The 16,729-nt window shown below is 46.6% G+C and overlaps 1 protein-coding gene across 4 annotated transcripts in view; it reads right to left on the reverse strand.

The window, feature by feature from the left end:
- The window catches only part of UBASH3B (ubiquitin associated and SH3 domain containing B), a 140,210-nt gene extending 135,352 nt beyond the window's left edge, over positions 1-4,858 (reverse strand). The window contains exon 1 of one of the 4 annotated variants that reach the window (XM_068555222.1): positions 4,372-4,858. In XM_068555222.1, the coding sequence (XP_068411323.1) occupies positions 4,372-4,532 (161 nt within the window). In that variant the 5' untranslated portion in view covers positions 4,533-4,858. Of the gene's footprint in view, positions 1-3,898; positions 4,039-4,371 lie in introns of those variants that run through there. The other 3 variants (XM_068555223.1, XM_068555224.1, XM_068555226.1) reach the window with 3 other exon arrangements.
- Between the last annotated feature and the right edge of the window lie 11,871 nt (positions 4,859-16,729).

A 16,729-nucleotide genomic window follows, 5' to 3' on the forward strand; every position in this document is an offset into this window, starting at 1 on the left:
AGGGGTTCAACAGAAGACCTAAATGCTTCAAGTGTCAGTCAGAAGCTGGGCTAGGACTCAGGGCATCAGACCCCAGCCAGAGGGTCCTTTTGTAAAATTCTACTTCTCAATCATTAGAGAACATTCGAGAGCCATGTGCTGTAGACAAAGTATTAGCCATAGGCAGTCTCGAACGAATGGAACCAAAACAAAAGGCCAGAGTTGTGTCGGTGGGGCCTCCTCAAATTCAGTTGCTGGGTGTGTGCTCCCAGAGTTCCAGTGGCAGAGAAGCCTCCGCTGCCCCCCAAAACCACAGAGGCAAGTAAGAGAGCAAGTAGGGAACACAAAGCAACACGCCAAGGGGGTAAGGTTGGGGGGGATAAATTGGGAGACTGGGATTGACATATACACACTACTATATATAAACCGCGTAACTAACAGAGGCCTGCTGTGTGGCACAGGGAACTCTACTCGGCTCTCTGTGATGGCCGATGTGGGAGGGGAATCTGCAAGGGGGGGTGGACATATCAATATGTGTATTATGGCTGATTCACTTTGCTGTATACCTCAGGCTGGCACAACGTTGTAAATCAATTATACTCCAATAAAAATTAAAAAAAAAAAAAGATACAAAAGACAAAAAAAAAAAAAAAATAGCAACACTACGTCAGAGTTCACCATGCCTTCTTGGGTGATCCGTTCAGACCCTTCCTGGCCCCAGGCCTTTCCCAGCACACACACTCTTCCTTTTCCTTCCAACCAACCTCACTCCAGTCTTGACAAAGCTGGGCCTTTATTTTTAGAACTTTGGGGAAAAGGAAGAGCTAAGGGCATAGAAAGAAAAAGGAAGGGTTAGGACATTTTGGCCCCTTGAAAGCTTCCTTCCTGAGGCCTCCCTAACACCTCCTTGCCTTGTGCTTGCGTGTGTGCGTGCGCGTGCACGCGCACACACACACGATATAAACGGCCACTTCTCGAACCTTCTCCACGTGGCTGCTGTTCTTCTACAGCAGCGTCTAAGTTGGACCAAAGGTCATAGGGTAGGATGGAAAAAACCTAGCACGGCTCCAGGGGCATAATGAGCTAGAGGGACATACCCGACTCCTCTCGGTAGCTGTCAAGCACTTAACAAGCATGCACTGATTAATCCTATTCCCCTCAGAGGGAGCCAGCCAGGCCCTGAGGGCTTGAGTGACTTATCCAAGACCAGAGCACAGCACAGGCTGCATGGGACCTGGGCCTTGCTGGCATCGGAGCTCTCTACGGTCCACCCAGAGCCCAGCGGAAGGGCCCTTCTTGCTGCTGCACAAGATCAGACGCAGTTACACCCAGAGGGGAAACCAGAGCTGCCAGGCCTGGTTACCACCATTCCCTCCAAAGGGCTGTGTTCCAGACCTCGGTCTCATTCCTTCTTGAAGCATCACAGCCTGGTCTTCCTGAATCCAGGAAACCATCACTGCTCTCTCCCACTTTCCATTTCATCACGCTCCTTCCTCCAGGCTTAAAGCCTAAGAAAGAGGCTTCTCAGGAGCGGAGCCCGGTGCCCTTGCTCTCTTTCTTCACAGCTCTCCAAAATGAAGTTAAAAGTCTGCTCTCTGCACAGATGTAGAGCACAAACGTATGGACACCAAGGAGGGAAAGTGGTGGGGGGTGGGGGTGGTGGGATGAATTGGGAGATTGGGATTGACATGTATACACTAACATGTATAAAATAAATAACTAATAAGAACCTGATGTATAAAAATATATATAAAATAAAATTCGAAAAAAAAAAAGTCTGCTCTCTGGAATCTCAGATGGCCCTGGGGAGAAGTCCCTCTTCTTACTGACCTGATTAAGTTATTAAGAGGAAGGCTGACCACATCAGCCTCTCTGGGCTGAAGAAGAGATGCCAGCCCAGGTAGGGAGTAGACTAGATCAGGTGACCGCCAAGGGGCCTGACGCTCCAAGACAGAGAATTTGAGGAAGACAGAAGAGCAAGCCTACGCCCCTCCCCAGGACGTTTCGTCATGACCCACTCTGTCACCTTTCCAGTAAAGAGAAGCAGTGCTAGTAATAATAGTAGCTGTGACAGGCTGAAAAGGGGCTCCTCCCAAAATATTCATGCCCTAATTCCTGGAACCTGTGAACATTACCTTATGGCTAGAAAAAGGGTTTTGTGAATGAGATTCAGTTAAGGATCTTGAGATGGGGAGATTATCCTGAATTATCTGGGGAGGCCCTAAATGCAATCACAGTGTCTTCATAGGAAAGAGGCAGAGGGAGATTTGACACAGAGAGAAAAGAAGGCAAGGCAACCACAGAAGCAGAGATTGGAGGGATGTTGCCACAAGCCAAAGAATGCCAGCAGACACCAGGAGCTGGAAGAGGCAAGGAACAGATTCTCCCTCAGAACCTCCGGAGGGGGCAGAGCCCTGCCAGCACCTTGATTTCAGCCCAGTGATGCTGATTGAGGGCTTCTGGCCTTCAGAACTGTGAGAGAATAAATTTCTGTGTTTTTAAACCACCCGGAATGGGGTAATTTGTTACAACAGAAACTAATACAGTAGCTAACACTTAAAGATCACCCACTGTGTGCCAGGCACTGCTCTAGATGTTCTACCCACATTAACTCATTACATCCTGGTCCTGGATGTGAGGCCTGAGCTGAGCCGACACATGCCTGAGTTTGAATCCCAGGTTCACTGCTCACTGTTGGGACCCTGAGCAAGTTATGCAACCTCTCTAAACCTCTGTTCCCCAGTTCATAAAATGGGCTTATAATTACCTGTCTCACTGGGCTGCTGGGAGGATAAAATGGATAATAAATGTGAAGTGCTTAGAACAGTACATAGTAAGTACTCACTAAATGCTAGTTATATGAGATCTCAGGGATTGAACAAGCCAAAATTAAACCATCATCCTAATGTTTCAGCACGTAGACAAGGCCTCTTGGACCCAGTGCAGGAAAGAAGATGTCCTGTTAAAGCCACCTGGAAGAGCAAACACCACAGTCTGAAGAATTCAGTTAAGTATTTCTTCCCTTAATTAAGCAATTTAGGTCCTTAACGCTGGCCTCATTTCAGAAAAGGCAAATGCCTGGGGCTGTGCTAATTCTGCAGCCTTGCCCCACAGACTTCTGGCCCCTACCTGCCCCTTCTTAAGGACACCTATGCACATCCATCACACGAGGGACCTGACTTGCAGCTTCCACACCTGGCACACCCCTGCAGAGCCCACCACATCTTCTCCCTGCAACTCTGGCGTCAGCAACTGGAAGTTAGTAGGAGGCAGAAATGTCAGTCCATTTTATGGCCTTCCAAGGCCACTCCGACCTGCCCCAGCAGGCTGGGTGGAATGATAAAATCAGGGATCAGCTTTGATCAAGAGATTACAGCCAAGTTAATAGTAAAGACTAAAGGTTTGCCCAGAGGCCAAGTAAGGGAGACCTAGCATTATCACCTGAAACACGGGAGAAGAAAACAAACTTTCGTCAAGTTGGCCCTTTCTGATAAAGTTTGCCCAACTCCCTGTTCAGGTGATGTCATTCAAAAAAGCAGCGCCCTACAAGGATCCCAGGCCTTGCGTCCCAGCCTAAGAAATCTGCCTGTGAGGAATCAACCGAGGGAGAAGGGCCGGGCCACCCGGCCTTGTCTTCTTCCCAGGCAGCGTTCCAGCCCCACGGCCTCGGGCGGCCGGCCTCCGAAGACTCCTGCTGCCGCCGCTGCCTTGTGCTGGCGACCAGGCCTCTTCCCAGCAAGCTGCTGCAGCAGCCACCTGCGCGCTCTCTGCCCTTCCCTACGCCATCCTCCCCGTCAATGAACACGAGGCAACCCCCACGCTCCCGCTCCTCCTACTCCGAGGGAGACAGAGCCCGAGAGCGACATCCGGAGCTGGAAGCCGCAGCAGTGGCAGCGCCGGCCTCCCTGCCCCGCCGTACCTTGCCCTTTTCCAGCCACAGAGGATCCCAAGCCAGCCCGGCGTTCCGGATCGAGAGGGGGCCCGAATCCCCGGTGGGGCCCCGCCTCCCCGGGGGCTCAGCGCTGGAGACCTCGGGGAGCCCGGGAGAGACTCGCTTAGCCCCACCCTCTGAGGCCGGGCGCGGGCCACCGTACCCGGGACTCGAACCCTGTGCCCTCGCCCTTCGGCATCCCAAGCCCTTAGGCACGCCTCACCGTCGGCATCGCCAGCAAGCCCCCAGCCCAGCGCTCGGGCGCGGCGCCCTCCCCTGCAGCCCCGCCAGGAGGAACCGAGTCCCGGGCCGCCCGCGCGCCCAGCCTACCCCCAACAGGTCGTGGGCAGCGGGGAACGCGCCGCCCGCCGGGCAGGCGCCGGGAGGCGAGCCGGAGCGAAGCCGAGGGCCGGTCGCTTGGGGCGGGAGGGGTCGCCGGGGCGGCGAGCCCGGCCACTTACGCGCGGGCTCTGGGGAACCCCATGGACAGGAGCACGTCCAGCGCCGATCCATGCTTGATGGTGCCGGGGCGCTGCTGGCGGTTCCTCCGCGGGGTGACTTTGCTGTACAGCTCCTCTCTCGCAGCCATGCCGAGCGGGCTGGGGTGGCCGTACTGAGCCATGCTCAGCGGCCAGCCATCGCCCGGGAAGGCGCCCGAGCCGGAGGGTCCCGGAGGGCGGAGGGCTGGCCCGGAGCCGGGGCGGGGGCTCGGGGACCCGGTGCCGGGAGGGAGGCGGCGGCGGCGGCGCTCGGAGCTTCCCCGGTGTCGAGACTCTGACGCTTCCTGGTGAGGCCACCGGAGCCAGAACGGCCCGCCGCAAGCGGCTTCTCCCCGACCGGCCGTCAGCCCCTCGGGCCCCGGCTGCCCCCTGCACGGCGCCCGCAGCAGCCCTCTCTCCTCCGCCCCTTTCCTTCTCGGCTCCCAGCAGTCCGGGAATTTGCAATGAGTAATTTTTGAATGGATCAAAAAGGAAAAGGAGCCTTGTGGGCCGGCCCTGCCTCGCCTGTACCCGGGCCCCGCCCCTCTCTTAAAGCGGCAGCGCAGCCCCGGCTGCTCCCGCAAGCTGTGGAGTCCAGGTGATCTGAGCGGAGGATTCGAACCAGCGAGGGCTGCCTGTGTACGTTGGTTCCGGAGAGTCACTCCCAGCGCTCCAGCTTCTCCATGGCTTCCATCAAGGGCCAGCTGGGCCTCAAGACACCAGATCAACCCATTTCAAGTTTCCTGTGGTTCTAGATGGGGTTTTATTAATGGAAATTGGGCGAACTGATGGATGACATTAATGGACAAGAAGGCCGAGCCCTGAGGCCCAGATAAAAGGTTTTGCTTCCCAAAGACCCTGCAAAACCCAGAGGATTGGGTTACGGCTACTGGAGACTGAGTTTCCAACAGCTGGCTAAGGGGCCACACCGAAGACCTTCTGGGTTCTCCGTGACCTCCGTGACCTAGATGGTGACTTCAGGGCAAAGAGTGGAACCTGGGGCTCTCGGCCGAGGAGGGGAGAGGAAGGGAGGGAGAGGACAGGGCCGAAAGAGGAGGGAGGGGAAGATGACAGGAGGAAGGAAGTGGGAAGTGGAGGAGGGTGGAGGGAGCAGGAACAGAGAAAGAACACTTTCGAGTTGCAAGAGGTGTTCAGCGTGGAATGGGTTGCTTTTCAACAGCACATGAGTACCCCGTCAATAAAAGCGTTCAACGTAAGGACTGGATCGGCACTGCTCAGCAGTGACGAATAAGTAAATTGCATCATAGGTTGGCCCAAACTACTCCCACCTCAAAGAAGGTAGAAGTCCTAGCCATCCCTACTCCCCGGTGCCCCACACCATGAACTTGGCTTGGGGATGTTAAAGCTCTTCCATTCGGAGACAAACTTACAGTCCTCAGGTCCTCAGTCAGGGACAAGGACCCTGCCTGGTGTACTCCCTGCAAAAGGCAGAGAGTAAACCCTGGCTGCTCTTTTTCAGGTAATAATAATAATACTTATAACACCACCTAACATTTATTGGGCTCTTGTACGTGTGAGTCATTGTGTTCAGGATAATAAATGAATTAACTCTTTGAATTTTTATGAACCTATGGGGTGTGTATGATTATTATCCCAGTTTGCAGAAGAGAAAACTCAGCTCGGAGAGGTTGAGGAAGATTGTAGGGCTGGTAAGTCAGAGCCAGATCTTTTGGTGCCTTGGATGCGTTGCTTCTGCTTTCTACAGCCCCGTGTCCTTATCTGTATGCATCATAGTAACTAGCCTTACACACTCTGGGTTCTCCAAAAATGTCAGCTCCTTCCCTCGCCTGAAGCATGGGGGAGGGACGATGACCAGCTCTCAAGGAGCGGCCTTTTGATGTTGCTTTATAAAGCGTCTAAGGGTTTTACCAGGGGAAATGACACAGCTTAATTCTCTTAGCCCAGAATTTGTTTTCTAAAAAATATCCGGTGGTGTTTGGAAGTGGGGAGATAAGGACTACTGGGGCTTAAGCAACAATGTGCATAATTCTGTCTCCTGCTGTGTAAGGGATGAGGAAAAGCTCCTGGGTGGGGGCTTCTGCTGGAGCAGAGGAAGTGTCCTGAAGCCATACAGAGGGCTTCTCCTGGGCATGGAGCGAAGGGACAAACCATACCTAGTAGACTAGCCTCCCTGGGACGTGTTCGGTAAAGGATGCTGGACCTTACCCAATATTCTGAATTTCTTCCAAATGCCTGGGCTGGGAGTTAAATGATCTGCAACCTAGTCAAGCGATAATGTCTGTAGAAGCACTTTGTAAACCATAAGTACCACACAAATAACAACTGAAATTTACTGAGAACTGATGCTGTTCTTAGCGTCTTACACATATAACTCATTAGTCCCTTGACAAGGCAATGACGTAGGTACCACCATATTATCATTGGCCACTTTACAAATGAAAATCTTGAAGGAGACAGAGATCAAGCATCTTGTCCAAGATCACATGGCCAGTAAGTGGTTTGAACCCTTAAAATTTGTCCAAACAACCACTTACTGCCATTACTATGATGATGAAGAGATGCCATGTTATTAAAATAACATGGTCAAATAATAACCTTTTTGACTCCTCCTGTTACCGAACTGAATTTGGGTCCACTCACTCAAAGTGTAGCAAAGCCAATTTACCAACGCCAGATTGTGGTGAAGGAAAGTAGAGTGTTTATTGCAGGGCACCAAGCAAGGAAGTGGGAGGCAAGCCTCAGATCCATCCCAATTTGATCTTTGAGTTAAGGTTTTTTGCTTTCTCTCTCTTTCTCTCTCTTTTTTCCACACGGCTTGTGGGATCTTAGTTCCTTGACCAGGGATTGAACCCGGGCCACAGCAGTGAAAGTGCTGAGCCCTAATTACTGGACTGCCAGTGAATTCCCTGGGTTTTTTTGTTTTTGTTTTTTTCTAAAGAAGAACAAAGAGGCTGGGATTAATCCTCATCCTGTGACATTTCTGTGTCATTTCTCGGAGTCAGGATGTCTCTGGTTTACAATTCTCTGGCCACGTGGTCCATGGCTCGGGGACCTGTTAGCTCATCTTGCCCTGGAGAAACCTGAGTTTGTTCGTTAATGATGATATCTAACGATACAACAGCAATTTTATCAACAACAGCAATTTTAGTACATTAACGATGTTATCGACCACAGCAATTTTAGTCATCTGACTCTGGTTGATTAGTGTTCAGTTAGCACAGGATTGAAGTCAGAGGGACAAGAAAGGAAAGTTTTGGATAGAGAGATTAGTCAGAAACTTGGTAACGGAACTCAGTTTTACGGGGACTCAGTTTCACTCCTATCCCCCTTGACACAGAATTGCTGGATCTCTGTTTCTCTAGAAAAATTGAATTGTCTTTCTCCCTCCTCTAAGCAAACTGTGAGAGGAAATGATGGGTATAAAAATAGTTTTAGGTAGCCTGGAAAGAGCACTATGGAAAAACCAGACACCTTAGACTCAAACTGTTTTGTTTTGAGGCACTTTTACAGAAATCCTATCCCGGCTTCCTCATCAGGCTTCAGCCCAGCACTCATTTTATTCAAGACTGCTGCTGTTTTGTTCTGCATGGGTAAGGTGCTGGCAATTAAGATGCATTGTGCTTTAATTGTATTGACTTTGAAAAGCTAGGGGAAGCTTTATAAAAGTGTATATTGTTATATGACAAAGAGAAGAGGAATGACTATTCATTGGACAGGATATCTGACAGCAGTGGGGAGGAGAGAGGGGGCCTCACACAGTGAGGAACTGACGCATCAGCCATCAGCGTCAAGCTGCTCCCTCAGAAGGGAAGCAAGTTGTCATGTCCCCCTGCACCCACAGGTCATGTCAGAATCCACCCTGGCCCACAACCTCTTTTTTTTTTTTTCCTTTGGCAGCGCCACTTGGCTTGTGGAATCTTAGTTCCCCAACCAGGGATCGAACCTAGGCCCTCAGCAGCGAAAGCGTGGAGTCCTAATAAGTGGACTACCAGGGAATTCCCCACAAACCTCCTTCTGTTCACGTGAGCACTGTTTAACTGCACGCCCGCTGCCCCAGCCATTTTCTTGGTGTGGCAGCCCTTCTGACAAGGCCATAGGGATGCCCAGGCGGGCCCAGTTAATTGCACTCATAATTTCTGAAAGTGTGTCCTGTGTCTTTCCCTTCTGCTTCTCTCTGTCCTCCAGAAAAGGTCAAGAGATCCCATTAAGCACAGGCACTAAAGTCTGCAGGATGTCTCCAGTCCCAAGGGTTGGGACGTTGCTTTGTCAAAGGCACTTTTCAAACCGCTGGGATGCCATCAGCCCCTAGACTTCCAGGGGATTCCTCATGGCCAGAAGATTTTGAAACTATGCGATAAGGAAAGAAAGGAAGCGGCATGGGAAGGTTCCAGAGCTGGGAATTGGGACGCCTAGGTGTTGGCTGTGACTTAGATAAGTTCTCTATTCCTCTCTAGGCCAAATGAGAGGGATAGGGAACTTATCTGCTTCCTCATCTGCCAAATGAGGGGGTGGCTTAAGCTGGGGATTCCTAGGACTTTGCCTGGGGACCCTCGGGGACTCTTGTGGGCAGGGGTTGGTGCTGTCAACTGAAAGTTGGAGTGGGCAAAACATGGCATCCTCTCTTCCTCTTTTCAGAGTGGGTACATTTAATCAGTTGTATGTCTTGGGGATTTTATATAAGGTTTTCTATGGGAGGATGGTTTAGAGGATCAAAAAACATTTTGAAAAGCACTGAACTGGATGATCTTTAACGTCTAGTTTGGTTCTGAGAGACCATAATTTAACAAGAGGGAAAGTAAAAAGGGAATGAAGTCGGATTGGTGAGTAAGGGCCAAGGTTGCTGGGAATGGAGGGACAAGTGAGGAGTGGGGTGGGGGGAGAGGAGGAGGGTCCACAGAGGTCGAATGTTAGGGTAAAACAAACTTTAAAAAGTCCTGTTGTTATATCATATGATATCGCTTATGTATGGAATCTAAAAAAATGATACACATGAACTTATTTACAAAACAGAAAGAGACATAGAAAACAGACTTATGGTTACCAAAGAGGAAATGGGGTGGGGGGAGGGATGAATTGGGAGGTTGGGATTAACAGATACACACTACTGTATATAAAATAGATAATCAACAAGGACCTACTGTAGAGCACAGGGAACTATAGTCAACATTTTGTAATAACCTATAAGGGAAAAGATTCTGAAAAAGAAGATATGTGTGTGTGCATGTGTGTGTGTGTATATATATATAACTGAATCACTGTTCTGTACACCTGAAACTAACATGGTATTGTAAATCAACAGTACTTCTATAAAAAAGAAAAAAAAAGTCACATTGTTTCCACCACTAGAGGAAATGATAGTTATATGACTTGACAGAATGCTACAGTGGAAATCATACTGAAATATAAATGCATCAACTCAATATGTTGTACACCTTAAATTTAAACAATATTATATGTTAATTAGACCTCAATTTAAAAAAATAAAATTTAAATTTAAAAAGAGTCATATCATTTCTACCCTGTCCTGAGGCACAGTTATAACATCTCTCAGGATCTGGAGATTGGTGACTATTTCACAGTCTTGAATTTGTCCGTAGGACTTAGCACAGTGCTGGGCACGCAGGAAGCCTATACTTGTACGATTACTGATGGGTTGTTGAATCTGTGAAGCCTCGTCATACGGTAGGAAAAGGTAAGGCTGAAACAAAGATAGGAGCATCACTCCAAACCAATAAAAAAAACTTATGTTTTCCTCATACATTGAAAAAATTAAGATCTCTCCCTCAATTGCAAAAGGAAGAAAGAGAGAGTGGGGGAGTCTATCTTCACTTCTTTTTTGTCCGTCTCTGAACAAAACTCCCAGCGTGTCTATTTTGGAATCCTCGTAGGAGACACTCCATTGTGTATGCTTCCTCCTTGGAAAAGCCTCATCCTAAATGTCACTGCCGAAGGGTCTGTGTCCCTGACTTGCCACAAGACAATAGAAGTGTTGGGAAATAAACAGTACAAGCTTAATCAAAGGTTTATTCCACTTCTCACATAACTTCCTTTTTGTATACAAAAGGAAATGTACAGGAACCTTAAGGGGAAATTTTATTTCCAAGAAACAATATAAAATTAAGTAGCTGTAAAAACCCAAGGGATCCAGACAAAACTATAATTCGAAAAGATACATGCACCCCAATGTTCCTAGCAGCACTATTTACGATAGCCAAGACATGGAAACAACCTAAATGGCCATCGACAGAAGAATGGATAAAGAAGATGTGGTGTATATATATATATATATATATATATATATGTGTATATATATATATATATATATACATATATATATATATATATACATATATATATATATACACACAGAGTGGAATATTATTCAGTCATAAAAAAGAATGAAATGATGCCATTTGCAGCAACATGGATGGACCTAGAGATTATCATATTAAGCCAAGTAAATCAGAAAGAGAAGGACAAATACCATGTATCACTTTTATATGTGGAGTCTAAAATAAGACACAAATGAACTTATCTGCGAAACAGAAATACACTCACAGACATAAAGAACAGACTTGTGGTTGCCAAGGGGGAGGGGGTTGGGGGAGGGATAGACTGGGGGTTTGGGATTAGCAGATGCAAACTATTATACATAGAATGGATAAACAAGGTCTTACTGTATAGCACAGGAAATTATATTCAATACCCTGTGATAAACCACAATGGAAAAGAATGTGAAAAAGAATGTATATATATATGTATAACTGTACTATAACTTTTTGCTGGACTGCTAAAATCAACAACATTGTAAATCAACTATACTTTAATAAAAATAAAATTTAAAAAAAAACCTGAGGGAAAAGAAAAACAAAAAACCAAACCTCCCCCCAAAACCCCAAAAACCTTGATTTAAAAGAGTGGAGGGCTTCCCTGGTGGCGCAGTGGTTAAGAATCAGTCTGCCAACGCAGGGGACACGGGTTCGAGCCTTGGTCCGGGGAGATCCCACATGCCGCAGAGCAACTAAGCCAGTGCGCCACAACTACTGAGCCTGTGTGCCACAACTACTGAAGCCCGCACGCCTAGAGCCCAGTGCTCTGCAACAAGAGAAGCCACCGCAATGAAAGGCCCACGTGCTGCAACAATGAGTAGCCCCCACTCGCTGCAACTAGAGAAAGCCCGAACGCAGCAACAAAGACCCATTGCAGCCAAAAATAAATAAATAAAATAAATAAATTTTTTAAAAAAAGAGTGGAAACAACAGCCATGAACCAAAATACTTGGAAAAATATTTTTACCATTTAAAAATTCAGAGTGGTTTCAGGGATTGCAAGATAAAATATTTGAATAATTTTTTTTAAATGTAAGTTTACTTTAAAATTCCATAACATGCATTTTAATGAATCTTTGTGGGTCTGTGTACTTTGTTGTTACATTTCCAAATCATGCATAATACATAATGCAAACATAAATAACTTATGACCTATACAAATAGGGAATTATTTGTAATGCCGAGCCATTGGTAGAATAATGCTCTGGCCAGGTCACTATTTCTTCCATCTTCATTCTGGAAATGGAAATATTAAAAGTGCCAGATGCTGCCTCCCCTAGCCAGTTGCCTGCCCCATCATCTCCCCAAGCCACCCTAGAAAGTGTTCAGCTACATTTTATGACAAGTCCCCTTCTAGGATTGGGAAAGTAAGCAAGATAATTTACCTCAGTTTTCTCATGTTTAAAATGGGAACAGCAATACGTACTTCATAGAGTTTTTGTGATATTAAGTGAATCACTAATATGAAAGTACCAAGCAAGGTGGCACATGCTTGCTGAGGGCTTAATGAAACAGTTTTTCCCTGTGCAGTACTCACCTTCCCATTCCTATGACATTTGTGCAGTTTCTTTGTTTAATTAGACCTTAGGACTATAGAGTTAATCATAATCAATGGTCTATATATGGCTCAATTTTAGTCATCTAGCTACTTGTTTAATCAACTCATTTTTAATAATACAATAAGCACCCACAAGCCCTTCACCTGAAACAAAAGTTAGGACCTTGACAGTAACCAGTATCTTACCAAATGACCACTCCCTGCTCCAACAAGCCCATCCCCTTCCTCCCCATATAACCCAGGTAGCTTCCTCCCATACCCTATGTTCATCATTCTCCTGTTTTCCTTTTCATATAATTTTATTGAACCTATAAGTAGTCCTAAAAAGTATTCTTAGAGATTTTTTAGCTGTTTTAATATAGTAGGGTATAATGTTGTTTGTAATCTTTTGAGACTTACTTTTTTGCTCAATAGTATATAGCTAAGGCATATCCATACTGTTGAATATTGTGTAGTTCATTGGTTTGGTTGCTGTATAATAGTCCGTCTCTGGGAATTCCCTGGCAGTCCAGTGGTTAGGACTCCGTGCTTTCCCTTACATGGCCCAGGTTCAATCCCTGGTCAGGGAACTAAGATCCCGCAAGCCGCACAGCGGGGCCAAAAAAAAACAAAAACAAAAAAGGGAAAATAGCCCATCTCCTGTTAATTCATGTTTGGATTATTTCCAAGTTTTTGCTTTTATGATTCTGCTGCTATGACCACTCTATATGTTTCCAACTGTATGTGTGCAAGAATTACCCTTGGGTAATTCTAGGAGTAGAATTGCTGGGTCATCTTCAACTTAGAAGGTAATACAAGGGACTTCCCCGGTGGCGCAGTGGTTAAGAATCCGCCTGCCCATGCAGGGCACACGGGTTCAAGCCCTGGTCTGGGAAGATCCCACATGCCGCAGAGCAACTAGGCCCGTGCGCCACAACTACTGAGCCCGCGAGCCACAACTACTGAAGCCTGTGCACCTAGAGCCCGTGCTCCACAACAAGAGCAGCCACAGCAATGAGAAGCCCCTGCACCACGATGAAGAGTAGCCCCCACTCGCGGCAACTAGAGAAAGCCCGCGCACAGTAACAAAGACCCAACATAGCCTAAAAAAGGTAATACAAAACTGTTTTCCAAAGTAGTTACACCAATTTATATTCCCACCACCAGCACGTTAGAGATTTCTTCGCTTGTGGTTGCCTGTGGCTACATAATTATTCCGTATTCCAGATTATTCTACAAGCCACCTGAGGTTAACTTGAGGTAATGTAGTCAGAGAGTTCAAGAGTATGGGCCCTGTGTTTGACTTCCACTTTCTTCCTTATGAGCCGTGTGATCTTGAACAAATTCATTCATTCGACAATTATTCACTGAGCACCTACTATGTGCTGAGGATAAAGTCCCTCTTCCCAAGGATCCTACATTCTAGTAGGAAGGGACAGATAATAAATGAGTAAATGTAAATTCCATACAATGCTAAGTGCTATAAAGAAGGACAACAGAGTGATGTGCTTAACAGTAACTGAGAGTAGGAAGCTCCTTTAGCGAAATGGGTTGGGAAGATCACATGTGTGGAGGTGACCTCAGAGCTAAGGTCTGAATGATCAGGAGACAGCTGAATGAAGAGTTGGAGGGGGAGCGTCTTAGGTAGAGGGCGCAGCACATGCAAACCCTCGAAGGTGAAAATACTCAAAGACACATAAAGGAGGCCAGCGAAATTGAAGCATAGTGAGGGAGGGGAGAATGAAGACCGGCAGTGGGTGTGCAGAGCCAACTCAAGCTCCGTGTTCACAACCCATTGTTAAATTTTCAGGAGTACCTGGAGCCAGTCGTTAAAGCATTAGTAGCTGGAAATCAGCCACGGTGGGAATATTTACACTGTGGAAATTGGCAAATGCTTCCCCAGGGCTTCTTCCTCCTGGCCCTGAGAGTGGGTAGGGGGAATGGGGGGAGGGGGAAATACTACTGAACAGATGCAGTTAAAAAGTGAGATGGGCTGGGCTTCCCTGGTGGCGCAGTGGTTAAGAATCCGCCTGCCAATGCAGGGGACATGGGTTTGACCCCTGGCCTGGGAAGATCCCACATGCTGCGGAGCAGCTAAGCCCGTGTGCCACAACTACGGAAGCCCGTGCGCCTAGAGCCCGTGCTCTGCAATAAGAGAAGCCACCGCAATGAGAAGCCTGCGCACTGCAACGAAGAGTAGCCCCCGCTTGCCGTAACTAGAGAAAGCCCACGCGCAGCAACGAAGACCCAACGCAGCCAAAAATAAAAATAAATTAAATAAATAAATTTTTAAAAAAAGAAAAAAAAAGTGAGATGAGTTGCTTCACCTCTCAGAACCCAATCTCAAAAGGTTGCAATGAGAATTAAATGAGTTGGTTCACATAAAGCACAGGGCAGAGGAAGAGAGCTCAGTGACTACAGAGTGTTTGCCTGCTCCCGCCAATTTTCTTGCTCCTTCTCCAGCTTCCCTACCCTCCAACAATCTGTTCATGATGCTTCTTGAAGGAAAAAGAACAAACATATGTTGAGTGGTCACTATAGGCTAGGACTCTCACATGCCGTTATTTCACACCATCAGCAACACTGTCAGGCAGATACCTGTATGGGAAATTTACTGATAAACCTATTGATGTTCAGAGATGTTGTGTAACTTGCCCAGGGTCACACAGCTGCTAAGTGGTGAGCCGGCATTGAAAACTCAGACATCAGAATCTAGCTTCAGGGCACATTACAATGAACCTTAATTCATTAACATCAATTAAAATATTTGAATAGGCAACTCATTCAGGGATAATTATTTTGGATGTGTTATTAAATGAACCACAGGCTTGCCTGAGACTATTTGGAGATACATGAGTAGAAGGGGTTGAAGCAAATCTGGTGTTGAAGTAATCTTTACTAAACTCATCAACAGGTGACTAACAAGTAAAAGACAAAATTCTTCCCTCCTGTAGTTCTTCCCTTCTACAGTAATTGGATACCTACTATATCTGGGCAATGGGCTCGAGGATAGGGGTGGATTCAAGGTTTGCAAAGTCTCGTGGGAGACAGGTATGATCAGACCATGACAGCACAGGATGATTGAGAGACAGAGGTTTGCCTAAGTTGCTACAAGGTCCAAATGGTGGGAGGGTGGTTGGTAAAGCTTCCCAGAGAACATGATATCTGAGCTGGACATTGGAAGGTGAATGGAGGTCAAGTAGACACGGAGACTAGGGGTGGGATGAGGCTGGGTAGAAAGAGAAAGAAAGAAAGGATGTTCCAGCCTGAGAAGATGCCAAGTGCAAAGGCCAGAGATGGGAGAGATCAGGTCATCTTAGAAAACTTGCATGGCAGAAGCACAGGATTTGGGGGAAATGGAGGAGATTCAGATATTAGAGCAGGGTTGGAGAATTTGGGTTACTGCAGAAGCAGACTTCTTTATAGGTAATATTTCCCTAGCTGATGTTTGCCCAGCTTTGATACCCTATTAGGAAATCCATCACCACCCAATGATTGGGTTCATAATCCAAAACCACTTAGAATCCATGGTGCTATAGTCTGAATTTTTGTGTTCCCCCAAAATTAATATGTTGAAATCCTAACCCCGAAGGTGATGGGATTAGGAGATGGAGCTTTGGGAAGGTGATTAGGTCATGAGAGTGGATTCCTTATGAATTATTAGTGTCCTTATAACAAAGACCCCAGAGAGCTCCCTTGAACTTCCAGCCCCCAGAACTGTAAGAAATAAATTTCTGTTGTTTATAAGCCACCCAGTCTATGGTATTTTGTTATAGCAGCCCAAATGGACTAAGACACAAGGGAAAATCAGAGTGACATCTCAAAATACTGCTCATTCTTCAAGCTCAACTAAAGTCTTGAAATTTCCAAGGAGTCTTCCTAGGCCCCCAGCTACTGAAATGCAGAGCACTTTTCAAATCCTAAAACCTCATGGATAATTTACAATATGCTGCCTTTAATTTTTCCTTCACTTTTTCACTCTCTCTCTTTTAAATGTAAATGCTTTATAAAATATAGAAGCAATACAGCAAGGTATTTTTTATCACAAAATTAATGTCAAAAAGGATAAAGAAGGAAAAACAAATCATTTCAGGCAGAAGCGATCAATAGTAACATTGTAGTACATTTTCTTCCACTGTTTAGTAAGATTGATGATCAATGCTCCGGCCTAGTCAAATTACTTCTAAATTACCTGAGCGTGGGGGTTGTGCACTATCATCACTGTATCCTTTTTACCTCCCATGTGGACCTCTTCAGTACTTGGCACTGATGGAGACAACACTCAATGGATTATGAGCTCCCAGCTAGTTGGGACCATGGCATAAGCCTGTGTTAATGTAGATTTGCTTGAAAATTTGTGCCTTGAGTGAGGAGCATTGTAAAAAAGCCCGGAAGAGAAGATGACATAGTCAGCCTTGTCATCTTCAAAAATCCAGGACAAGTCTTTCCACAAATGTGGCTCTTTATAGAGTGGAGACCACCAGTGCTGGCT

The sequence above is a fragment of the Eschrichtius robustus genome, chromosome 11 (assembly GCF_028021215.1).
Source record: "Eschrichtius robustus isolate mEscRob2 chromosome 11, mEscRob2.pri, whole genome shotgun sequence".
NCBI classification, from domain to species: Eukaryota; Metazoa; Chordata; class Mammalia; order Artiodactyla; family Eschrichtiidae; genus Eschrichtius; species Eschrichtius robustus.